At 55.6% G+C, this 11,547-nt stretch overlaps 2 protein-coding genes across 2 annotated transcripts; one reads left to right on the top strand and one right to left on the bottom strand.

The window, feature by feature from the left end:
* Nucleotides 1-399: 399 nt before the first annotated feature.
* Nucleotides 400-3,108, top strand: LOC131378811 (zinc finger protein 239-like). Its single transcript, XM_058424429.1, has 3 exons — nt 400-481; nt 1,914-1,991; nt 2,177-3,108. The coding sequence occupies exons 1-3, from the start codon at nt 400-402 to the stop codon at nt 3,097-3,099; spliced, it is 1,083 nt and encodes a 360-aa protein (XP_058280412.1). The 3' UTR covers nt 3,100-3,108.
* A 3,151-nt stretch (nt 3,109-6,259) lies between these two features.
* On the bottom strand, nt 6,260-7,975 carry LOC120748084 (zinc finger protein 239-like). The gene is made up of 2 exons (XM_040054160.2): nt 7,893-7,975; nt 6,260-7,707 (listed from the first exon to the last, which is right to left on the bottom strand). Exons 1-2 carry the CDS (start codon nt 7,942-7,944, stop codon nt 6,704-6,706), a joined length of 1,056 nt encoding a protein of 351 aa, XP_039910094.2. The 5' UTR covers nt 7,945-7,975; the 3' UTR covers nt 6,260-6,703.
* Nucleotides 7,976-11,547: the final 3,572 nt, after the last annotated feature.

Here is an 11,547-nt window from a genome sequence, read left to right as displayed (position 1 = left end):
GTTCCAGTTGTCCCCAGTTCCTCCCAGTATGATCCCAGGTGTGCCTAGAATAGTCCCAGTCCCTCTCAGCATGGTCCCACTCACTCCCAGTTGTCCCCATCATGGTGCCAGCTGTTCCCAGTGTGGTTCCAGTCCCCCCAGTATGGTTACAGACACTCCCAGTAAATCCCAGTTACCCCAGTAATGTTCTGGTTACCTCAGAACAATCCCTGTCTTTCCCAGTTACTCCCAGTTGCCTCCAGCATGATCCTAGTTTCTGGCAGTTTCCCAAAGTGTGGTCCCACTTGCTCCCAGTGTGATCCCAGTTGCCCCAGTTGTGGTCTCAGTTCTCTCAGCATGGTTCCAGCACCTTCCAGTTGATCCCAGTAGCTCCCAATGTGTCCACGTTTTCCTCCCAACATGGGCCCAGTACCTCCCAGTGACCCCCAGTCAGCATCCATTTATGCCTGCTGTAATCCCAGTGGCTCCAAGGATGATCCCAGTAGGACCCAGTCACCTCCAGTTTCATTCCAGTCACCCCCAGTATGACCCAAACACTTACAGATAATCCCAGTATTATTCCAGTCATGCCCAGAGTGACTCCCTGTCATTTCCAGTATGGGCCCAGTTGCTCCCAGTCACCTCCAGCATGGTTCCAGTCACAGCCAGCACCTTGCCAGTCACTCCCAGTCTGGTTCCAATAGGATCCCAGTATGACCCCAGCATGGGCACAGCTGCTCCCATCATCATCCAGTGTGGTTCCAGTTGTTCCCATTTACCCCCACTGTGGTTTCAATCTCTCCCAGTGTATCCCAGTTCCTTCCAGCATGTTCCCAGTCACTCCCAGTTGCACTGAGTTGATTCCAGTCCGATCCCAGTTGCTCACAGCCACTCCCAGTCACCCTCAGTGCAGTCCCAGTTGCTCCAAGTATGATCATGTATGATCCCAGTGTCCCTGAGCAGGACCCAGCCTCTCCCACGGTAATCCCAGTAGGATCCCAGTTGCCCCCATCATGGTCCCAGTTATACCCAGTTGCCCCTGGTATAGTCCCAGTCACTCCACAGATGATCCCAGTCCCTCCCAGTCCTGCCCAGTTGCCCTCAGTGTAGACCCAGTCACTCCCACTCACTCCCAGTTGCCCCCAGTGTGGTGTCCCAGTTCTCCCCAGCATGGTCCCAGCTGTTCCCAGTGTGGTTCCAGTCCCCCCGTTATGGGCACAGACACTCCCCAGAATATCCCAGTTGCCCTCAGCATGCTCACAGCCATTCCCAGTCAGTTCCAGTTGCCCCACTAAGGCTCCAGTTAGCTCAGTACAGCCCAGTCACTGCCAGTGATGCCACTCCTGGGATCCCCCAGCCCTGTCTGCGTTCCCCCCAGCCCAAATCTGCCGAGAGGAGCCCCAAGGGCTGGAAGTCCCCAGCCAGGGTCCCCAGCAAGGCTGGAGGAGCAGAGCCCTGTGTCCCCCAGGAGCCCAAAGTGGGGAGCCCAGAGAGGGGGGAGCGCCGCGATTGGCGGGACCCTCACCAGCCTGGAGAGGGGCAGGGGGGGACTCCTTGGAGCCCCTGCACCCCGAAGCAGAGAATGAGGGGAGAAGGGACCCAAGGGACCCCCAAACCCCAGCATCCCTGAGTGGGGAGGTGGAAAAGGGGGAAACTTTGTATTCCTGGGACTCCCAGCAGCCTGGGGAGGGCGGTGACCAAATAGATGCAGGACCCCCAGTACGAGTGTGACCCCCAGCAGCTGGGACAGGGGGGAACCCCTGAAGACCAAAGGGGGAAGACCAGAGACAGAATTCCTGGGAGGCATTTTCAGGGCTGAATCTTTTTGTTGGGAGGTTTTCATGGACCCCAGATGCCCGGTGACTTCTAGAGATGGGCTTGGGCAGGGGACCTTCAAACTCAATGTGCTCATCCCTTGTTTTTCCCCAAATCAGGATTTCCCATTCCCAAACCTTGGCGAGATGGAAGAGGAGGCTGTGAGGAAGACGAAGATGCCCAGGACAGCCAGGCAGGTGAGGAGGAAGTCAGTGCCCCTTTCCCCCTCTCTCCTGCTCCATCTCCCAGCCCAGCATGGCCCCTGGCTGCAGGACAACCCCGCTGCTGACACCGTCCTGCCAGGGATGCACTGGGGGATCTCCTTCCCCTTCCCTGTGGCATGGAGGCAAATCCCATCCTGTCCTTGTCCTTCCTCCCCCAGGCAAGGAGCTGAGGATGGAGACCAGGGAGGACAAATCCCTGCAGCAGAACCTCGTGGAAGAGGCCATTTTGAGTGGCTCCACCGTGCAGGAATCCAAAAGGGAGAAACAGTGCAGGAGATCCTACAGGAGGAAGGACTCCAAACCCATCCCAGGGTGCACTGAGGGGGAAAAACCCACCCTCTGCCAGGAAGGTGGACAGAGCTTCAGCCAGTGCAACACCACTGTCCAGCACCAGATGATCCACTCTGGGGAGAGGCCCTACGAGTGTCCCAAGTGTGGGAAGAGGTTTCAGACCAGCTCCAATCTCCTCAAGCACCAGCAGATTCACACAGAGGAGAGGCCCTTCCACTGCCCCGACTGCAGGAAGGGCTTCAAGCACAACTCCACCCTCATCACCCACCGGCACATCCACACTGGGGAGAGGCCCTACGAGTGTGGGGAATGTGGGATGAGCTTCAGCCAGAGCTCCAGCCTGATCCGCCACCAGAGGATCCACACCAGGGAACGGCCCTACGAGTGTGAGCAGTGTGGGAAGAGCTTCAGCCAGCGCTCCCACTTGATCCGCCACCAGAACATCCACGCTGAGGAAAGGCCATACAAGTGTGGGGAATGTGGGAAGGGCTTCAACCAGAGGTCCCAGCTGATCATCCACCAAATGATCCACACTGGGGAGAGGCCCTACGAGTGTCCTGAGTGTGGGAAGAGGTTTCAGACCAGCTCCAATCTCCTCGTGCACCAGCGGATTCACACAGAGGAGAGGCCCTTCCGCTGCCCCGACTGCAGGAAGGGCTTCAAGCACAACTCCCACCTCATCACCCACCGGCGCATCCACACTGGGGAGAGGCCCTACGAGTGTCCCCAGTGTGGGAAGAGCTTCTCAGACAGCTCTCACTTGACCAAACACCAACAGAGGCACCAGTAAGGGAAGCCCTGTGAGTGCCCTGACTGTGGGAAGAGCTTCCTGCAGTGCTCCAACTCCATCCCCCATCAGGGGACCCACATTGGGAAGACACTGGGCTGGTGATCCTTTAGTTTGGTGGTCCCTAATATTCATTTGATTCATCTTCCTCCTGTTAAAACCAGCAAAATTGGGCTGAAAATCAACAAATACATCAAAAGCATCTCAATGCTCACTTTTTACTTGTGTTTCTAAAGAATCTGGGATTCTCAGTGTTACTTGGGAGGATTTGGGGGTATTTGGTGTGGTTTTCTCCATTTCTTATCGCTCAACGAGACAAGATGGTTTGATCTGTCACCTCAGAAACACTCATTGCCACTGAAAACTACTTAATCCTACCCCAAGATTATTTAATTCCTCAGCCCCTCAGTGTGGAGTGGGGTTGGAAAGGGGTTAGGCAAAGTGAGATGCAGATCAGGAGGGGTGAGGTGAGCATTGGGTGGGGCAGGATGGGTGGGATGGGGATTGGGAGCGGTGGGATTAGGGAAAATAGGGCTTGGGAAGGGGGTCTTGATGTCCAGAAGGGGTGAGATGGGTTTGGGTGGGGATTGAGAGGGTGTGGTGAAGTCTGGAATGAGACAGCCAAAGGTTTGGGATGATGAAGGGAGGGGGAACCCGTTCTTGAGTGAGTTTTTGGGTATTCCATGTTCTTGAAGGGATTTTGGTGCATCCCAGGTTTCTGAGGTGGTTTTGGAATGGTCACAGCCCCAGCCACTGCAGCCTCTGGTCCAGCCCCAAAGTGGCTGCCAAGCCCCTGGCACCCTGAAAACCCCACCTGTGAGAGGGGCCAGAGCAGGTGAGGCTGTGACACGGCTGTGACACTGACACGTCCCACGGCCCTGGAGCTCACAGCAGCTGAGATGGTGCTGGATCCAAGGTCTTGACTGTGGATCTCTCTCTATTCTCCTGACTTCCACTTCTCAAAATACGGATAACTTGAAGTTGTAGGGTTTAGAGTTTTCTGAGTCAGTGCTTTCTGTAGTGCCTTACCATAATTCCAGGTTTAATAGAAGTTATAAGTGAAGTTAAATTCTATTCCTCTGTAAATGGTTAAGTCATAGTTTCTAAGTTCGGATAAATACTGTCAAGTGCTGTTCTTTTGCTAAATTGTCAAGTTGAAGGTGTAAGTTAAGGTTAAGGGTATAGGTCAAGTCCTGTTAAGTTGGAGCTCTGTGACGCATTTAGGCCGTGTTCCTTTTATCCTTGCCCTCACTGTCCTCTTGTCACACACACACAGGGACAGTCCTCGGTTCGTTTCTGGTTTGATTGCCTGGATTTTGTTTGGTTCTGTTGTTGCTTTCCTTCCTTGCTGTGCCTGAAGTGTCCAGTCATGGACAGAGTGACTCTTGCAAGGAACTTTGTCATGCCTCACCACCTGTGCTCCTAATTGGTGATTTTTGTCAAATATGCTAATCTGCTAAATTTATAGAACTGTATTCACCCTTTGGGGGGCTGGGCGTTTTGTGGACATTTTCCATATCTGCCCCTTGTAAGCTCCCAATAAAGATCAGCCTTTCTATTACCTCCTCTATAATATTATCTCCAAGGCTGTTACTTTATTTCTGGGTTCTTGAAGGCATCAACACAGCCGGGCCTCATGGCACCAGGAGAGCTCTGTGACACAAGGACATCTTGGGGAACCAAGTGTCCACTGCAAACACAGCGGGGCCTCAGGGAAGCCAGGTGCCACTTGGAGAGTGCCAGGGCACGTGGAGCTCAGTGTCCACTGTGACACAGCACAGCCCCATGGAACCCAGCAGAGCATTGTGACAACAGGGAATCTCATGGATGCAAGGCTCTCCTTGGGCAAAGTGGGGCCTCCTGGGACACAAAGCCTTTTCCACGTGCCTCCCTCGCCTGGCTGTGGTGTCCTTGTTTGTCAGCAGTGGTTTATTTGCCCACCTGAAGCCCCCCTCCATCTCCTCCCCATCCCTGGATCTGGCCCTGTCAGTTCTGTACTCACTGGTGCCTCCAGCCCTGAACCCCCTCATCTCCAGCCTGAGGAATAAGGAACTCGTGGAGTCCATGAGGAAACTGCTGGCTGGATTTCAGAAGCAAAAACCTGCCTCTTTTCTTCTGCAGAACCTTCTGAATATAACTTATTTCAATCTCAGTCTTTGTGTCCTTTTTTTCCATTTTTGCATTTTTTAATACATTCCTACTGTTATGTTTTCCACAAACGAATATCACTACTCACAGCATTTCTACAGGAGTATCTGCCATTATTCAGTATCTCAATGACTTTCAGAAGCTTTGTTCCCTATGCATCTGAATAAAATAATGATCTTTTGCAGATGTGAAGGAAAGAGGCTTGCAGCAGAGCCAGCACAGACAGGGACAATGGCCCTGGCTCTTTCCACATCTGCTCTTCCCAGCTCCACACTCCCCTTCCCAGCCCTTCTGTGGGTGCAAGGCCGGAGTGCTCGGGCAGTTTGGTCACTGTCCTGCTGCATGTCCGTGCTGTGACCATCCTCCTCAGCAAGGGCCTCAAAAAGCAAAGGCCACATGTGTAAGCACAGAAATAACAACTGAGATCAATTCTCTACTTCCCATCAGCAGACAATGTCCAGCCACCTCCTGGCAGGAAAGGATGGAGTACATGTACTTTGTGCTTGGTATGAGAAATGTCTCAATATAAGACATCCACAGCCCTCACCGCCACCCCCATCACATTTCTTTTCCCTCAGTTTATTGCTGACCATGACATCACAAGGAATGGGAGCTCCCTTGGGTCAGCCCAGCCTGGGCCTGGCAGCGGTGTCCAAACGCTGCTGGAGCTCCCAGAGCCCTGGAGCTGTGACCCTTCCCTGGGAGCCTGTTCAGTGCCCCAGCAGCCTCTGGAGGAAAACTTTTCCTGACATCCAACCTAAACCTGCCCCGACTCAGCTCCAGCCCTTCCCTCCAGTCCTGTCCCTGGGCACCAGAGTGAAGAGGTTCCCACAGCCCCCAGCCAGGGACCCGCTCCCAAGGCTGTTGTCAGGGCTGGGACCAGCTGGGATGCTCGGTTTCCATGGGCCAGGGTTTAGGAATGGGATTCCCCAATTTTGTGCTCCTGTAAAAACCATGTCACTGCTTGATGCCCTCTGGTCTCCCATGGAAAGTACAAAAGGCAAAGATCCCGGGCTGGGATAAGAACAATTTACTGGGAACAGCAACAAGATAAGGAACACCTAGGAACAGAAACAATATTGATAACAGAAGGGGTAAAACAAATTATATACAGGGAAAACTGTATAACAACACTGACTGGCTCTTCCCAGCCATGTATTTCCTCCAGCCTGGAAAGGACACCCTTCTCCTTGTGGGGGGAGAGAGAGAGTCCCTTTCCTGCCCCTGGCAATGACCTGAGATGGGATCAAATACAATGATGGGACCGTGGCCAGACACTCATGTTCTTCAGTCCCACCTCACATCATTGCCAGGGGCAGAGAAAGGGACAGGTGACTTCTGAGCGTGGGTCAGGGGAAATGTGGGTCACCAGGGCTCTGCACAAAGTGGGTCGTCAATAAGGATGAAGCTGGAGACACACAAAGCACTTCCTGCAATCGGGGCACTCGCAGGGCTTCCCTTATTGGTGGCTCTGTTGGTGTCTGGTCAAGTTATACCTGTGGGTGAAGCTCTTCCCACACTGGGGACACTCGTAGGGCCTCTCCCCAGTGTGGATGCGATGGTGGGTGATGAGGTGGGAGTTGTGCTTGAAGCCCTTCCTGCAGCTGGGGCAGCGGAAGGGCCTCTCCTCTCTGTGAATCCGCTGGTGCACGAGGAGAGTGGAGCTGGTCTGAAACCTCTTCCCACACTTGGGACACTCGTAGGGCCTCTCCCCAGTGTGGATCATTTGGTGGATGATCAGCTGGGACCTATGGTTGAAGCCCTTCCCACATTCCCCACACTTGTATGGCCTTTCCTCAGCGTGGATGTTCTCGTGGCAGATCAAGCTGGATCTGTGGCTGAAGCTCTTCCCACACTGCTCACACTCGTAGGGCCGTTCCCTGGTGTGGATCCTCTGGTGGCGGATCAGGTCGGAGCTCTGGCTGAAGCTCATCCCACATTCCCCACACTCGTAGGGCCTCTCCCCAGTGTGGATGCGCTGGTGCCTGATGAGGTGGGAATTGCGCTTGAAGCCCTTCCTGCACTCAGGGCAGTGGAAGGGCCTCTCCTCTGTGTGAATCTGCTGGTGCTGGAGGAGATTGGAGCTGGTCTGAAACCTCTTCCTGCACTCGGAACACTCATAGGGCCTCTCCCTGGTGTGAATCTGCTGGTGTCTGGTCAGGAGGGAGTTCCAGCTGAAGCTCTTCACACTCTCCAAGCACTTGTGGGGCTTCTCCCCGTCATGAGGCTGTTCAGGGACCACCAGCTCAGAGCCCCGGCTGAAGCTCTGTCCACCTTCCTGGCACAGGGTGGGTCTTTCCTCCTCAGAGCACGCTGGGATGGGTTTGGAGTCCTTCCTCCTGTAGGATCTCCGAAGCTTTTCCTCCCTTTTGGATTCCTGCACCGTGGAGCTGCTCAAAACCTGTTCCACACAGTTCTGCTGTGGGGATTTGTTCTCCCTGGTCTCCATCCTCAGCTCCTTGTCTGGGGGAGGAAGGACAAGGAGAGGATGGGATTTGCCTCCATGCCACAGGGAAGGGGAAGGAGATCCCCCAGTGCATCCCTGGCAGGACGGCGTCGGCAGTGGGGTTGTCCTGCAGCCAGGGGCCATGCTGGGCTGGGAGATGGAGCAGGAGAGAGGGGGAAAGGGGCACTGACTTCCTCCTCACCTGCCTGGCTGTTCCGTGGCATCTTCCTCTTCCTCATGGCCTCCTCCTCCATCTCGCCAAGGTTTTGGAATGTGAGATCCTGGTTTGGGGAAAAAATACAATGTATGGGCACATTGGGTTAGGGGGTCCCTCCTGCCCAAGTCCATCTCTAGAAGTCACTGGGCATCTGGTGCCCATAGAAACCTCCAAAACACCAAGATTCAATCCATCAACATACACTAATGACCAAGATTCAGCAAAAACACCCAACCATGAGTCTTCCCTCTCTGGTCCCTCCACTCTGGGGTCCTAGAGGCACCCCCATCTGGGTTGCTGCGAATCTAGTTTGTATTGGTGTTCCCCCTCTCTGGGCTGCTGTGGCTCCTGGGAATCCAGGAGGTTCCTCTTCTCTGGGATCACCAGTTTGGCATCACAGGCGTCCCAGGGGTCAGCACTGTCTGGTGTCCCTCTTTCTGTGTCCTGGGGTATCCATGGGTCCCCCTTGTCCATGTTCCGAGCATGTCCAGGCTTCTGGAGGACCCCCAGCTCTTGTACTGCCCATTTCTGCTCCCCCCATTCCCGGGTTTTCCTCCCAGCCCTGCTGGTACTGGGCGATCCCCAGGTGTCTCTGGGCTGACAATGCAGCCCCTGAGCCAGGCAGAGCCAGCCCCAGCACGGGGGGACCCTGCATCCTGCGCTCCCTCGGCAGCCGCACCCAGCCCCGGGCACAGAGCTCCGTCAGCCCCCGCCGCCCCCTCCCCAGGGCTCCCCGGGGACCCCCGCAGCCGGGGCTGGCTCTGAGCGAGGCGGCCCCCGAGCCCGGCTGCGTGGCCAGGGGGGCACGGGGAGCCCGGGGCCTCTGTGCCAACGCTTCCCCCGCTCTCCCTCAGCCTTTGCCCGGCCCGGCCCGGCCCCCCGAGCCCCGCCAGGCCCCGCACGGCCACGGCCGGCCCGGGCCGCTCCTCTCGGAGCCCGGCCACACGGAGCCGCCTGCGCCAGGGGCCCACAGGACACCGAGCGCTCCCCGGGCCGCCCGGGCCTCGGCCCCGAGCACAGAGCTCTGCCCGGGGGGCTCCCGGCCCAAGGCGGCGGCTCCGGGCCCGGGCGGCCGCTCCCGGCTCCCACAGCCCGCCCGGGGCCGCCCCGCCCGTGCCGGGGCTGCGCCAGCGCTCCCCGCACCCGCGGGGCTTCAAACACATGGGGCATGGCAAAGATAAAACATTCCCCCCATCCTCCCCAAGAAACACTAAAATCCCTACCAGCCATCACCTCCCCCCACAAAAAAAAAAAAAAAAAACAAAAAAAACCAACCAAAAAAAACCTCCAAAAAACAAAATCACAAACCAACCACTTCCACCCTGTCCTCATGCACCTTCCCAGGAATCCCAGCCCTGCGGGAATGCCCCCGGATCGGTACAAAAAGCTGCTCCCCTGGAGGCACTTGGAACACCCACCTGCAGCCCGGCCCTGGCACACGGCTCCCGGCAGCTGCCCCGCTGGCGCAGGCGGGGCTTTGGAGCAGGGAGGCTCTGCGGGACCCCCCGGGCTCTGCCCCCTCCCAGTCCGTGCCCGCCCCGGGGCTGACCTTCAGCCCGGGCTCTCTCGCTGTGCCCGGCTCCTGCACAGTCCCCGCTCTCAGTTCCTTGGCCCCCTGGGCTCTCCTCTGGGGGTCAGAGAACACCCGGCAATGGAACCTGACAAGAAAAGGAACCATTTTGGTGCTGCCTAGCTAGGCCAGAACTGAAACTTTGTTCCTTTTGCCTGCAGTGCAGAGACCCCCAGGGCATTTTCTCAGAGAATTCCAGCCCCCAGTGTTTGCTGAAGGCTCTCTCTGCAAATGTCACACTGCCAGGACCCTGTCCTTGCTGTCACCTGCTGTGGCTGGGCATGAACAGAGCTCCTGCACTTGCATTTCCAGCTGCTGTGCAACCAAAGCTGAGGCATCTGGAGCTGCCTGAATGCAACAACTGGAATATCAGCCTCTCTCGAGGGGGAAATCTCCCCCTCCTGTGCCAGCCCGTGGCAATGCTGCCATTCTCTGCTGCTGCTGGGGCACTCGGGGCTCTGGCTGAGCAGGAAAGGTGACCCTGAGCCAGGAGCTTTCCTTGGCTGCAGCAAAGCCTTGGCACACAAAGACCTTCCTGGTGCTGTGCCCTGGGCCAGGAGGGATTGTGCCACCAGAGCTGAGCCTAAATTTCTTCTCCCAGGCAGCTTTAGGGCACAGAACATGGAGAAGCCAGAGCCAACTCTCAGCTTTCTGCAGGCCTCCAGAAGGATCCTGTGTTTGGAGGAGCCTGAAGAACAGGGTTTACATGTGAGGGGATGGGAATTGAGAGCCCTTTTCTCCCCTGTGGGCTGAGGGTCTGCATTTCCAATGGCCCTGCAGCTGCCAAAGGGGCTTTTTTCACTCAGCTGAGAACAGTTCTGCTGAAAGCCTGCCCTAAACCTGCTTTTTTTGCAAATGTGCCCAATGAATCCTAATTATTTGCAGTCCCAGGTCTTGTGTGCATGCAGGTGTGAGAACTGAAGGATGGAACAGGGGAAATTCTCCTTTTCTTGTTTGTTTTTCTTTTGGGGTTTGTTTGTATTTTTTGTTTGGTTTGGTTTATTTTCCTCTTCTTTTGTTTTGATTGGTTTTGTTGGTTTTGGGGAGAGGTTTGGGGGTTTTTTGGCTTTGTGGGGTTTTGTTGGGATTTTCCTTTTTTTTTTGTTTGGTTTCAGTTCTTTTTTTGGCTGGTAGGAATTTTTTTTTTTTTTTTTAATTAGCATTCCCTGTCAATTCTCTCCAGAGCTCTGTAAGTCTATGTGACACTTGCCTGTGGCACTGTGGAGGTGGCCAGGGGGACCTTCCCTGAGCTGTGTGCACAGGAATGCACATCAGCCCAGGCCGGGGGTGCTCAGTGCCCAGTCAGTTTTGCTGTCTGGCTGTGGCTCTGGACGCTTCCCTTGGAGCATCTCCAGGCAGGGAACGTTGGAGCTGTCACCACCGTGGTGTCACAGAGAGGGGAACGCTGGGGCTGTCCCGCTCCTGCCCCGGCCCCAAGAGCTCTGCCAGCGCCTGGAGGAGACACAGAGGCTGATCCCAAGGGTGAGAACTGCAGAAGGGGCTGAGCTGGGAGGGAGGCAGCGGGATCATGGAGTCCAGGCCCTGGCCCTGCACAGACAGCCCAACAGTGGCAGCCTGGTGTCACAATCCGCTCATACAAGCGGGGATCGTGATGGTTCGTTTACTGATCTCAGAGTGCAAAACACAACGCAGAGAGGATTTCAACATTAAAACAAATGCACCTTTTATTGATTGACGATAGCAAATGCGATAGAGGGATTAAGAGTGAGAGAAAGAGATAGAGAAAGTGATAGAAGAAAGGGGGGGATATAGCTACCAAACGTGGAGACGGAGTCCTCGTGGTCCGGTCGATGGGTCTGCCTGTCACGTCAGGGAGGGTCTCTCAAAACCTCTGGTTAACTCAGGGGTTTTTATTATAGTCCTCAGTCGCAGGGGGAACAGGTAAATCTATTGAAGCCACCGAAGGGGAACAGGTAGTCCCTGTTCTTAGCAGTAAGCGAGAGCCATTGTCTTCTTGGTCCAACGATCATGCCTCCAGGCAAACTTCTCGCTTTGGTTAAGACAGCCCCTACCACCTGTATTGGGGTTGTTGGGGTTTCATGTCTCAGT

This window comes from Hirundo rustica, unplaced genomic scaffold, assembly GCF_015227805.2.
Source record: "Hirundo rustica isolate bHirRus1 unplaced genomic scaffold, bHirRus1.pri.v3 scaffold_500_arrow_ctg1, whole genome shotgun sequence".
NCBI lineage: Eukaryota > Metazoa > Chordata > Aves > Passeriformes > Hirundinidae > Hirundo > Hirundo rustica.
The sequence above is the reverse complement of the archived record's forward strand: the minus strand, read 5'-3'. Positions and strand labels throughout refer to the sequence as shown.

What these genes read in the sequence shown, in the direction of transcription:
- LOC131378811 (XM_058424429.1), top strand. Translation starts at nt 400, where the DNA reads ATGGGCCCAGTACCTCCCAGTGACCCCCAGTCAGCATCCATTTATGCC. An exon ending in TGGCTCCAAGGATGATCCCA is followed by an intron (nt 482 to 1,913) that starts GTAGGACCCAGT and finishes TCCCCAAATCAG; the next exon opens with GATTTCCCATTCCCAAACCT. An exon ending in TGCCCAGGACAGCCAGGCAG is followed by an intron (nt 1,992 to 2,176) that starts GTGAGGAGGAAG and finishes TTCCTCCCCCAG; the next exon opens with GCAAGGAGCTGAGGATGGAG.
- LOC120748084 (XM_040054160.2), bottom strand. Translation starts at nt 7,944, where the DNA reads ATGGAGGAGGAGGCCATGAGGAAGAGGAAGATGCCACGGAACAGCCAG. An exon ending in GCCACGGAACAGCCAGGCAG is followed by an intron (nt 7,708 to 7,892) that starts GTGAGGAGGAAG and finishes TTCCTCCCCCAG; the next exon opens with ACAAGGAGCTGAGGATGGAG.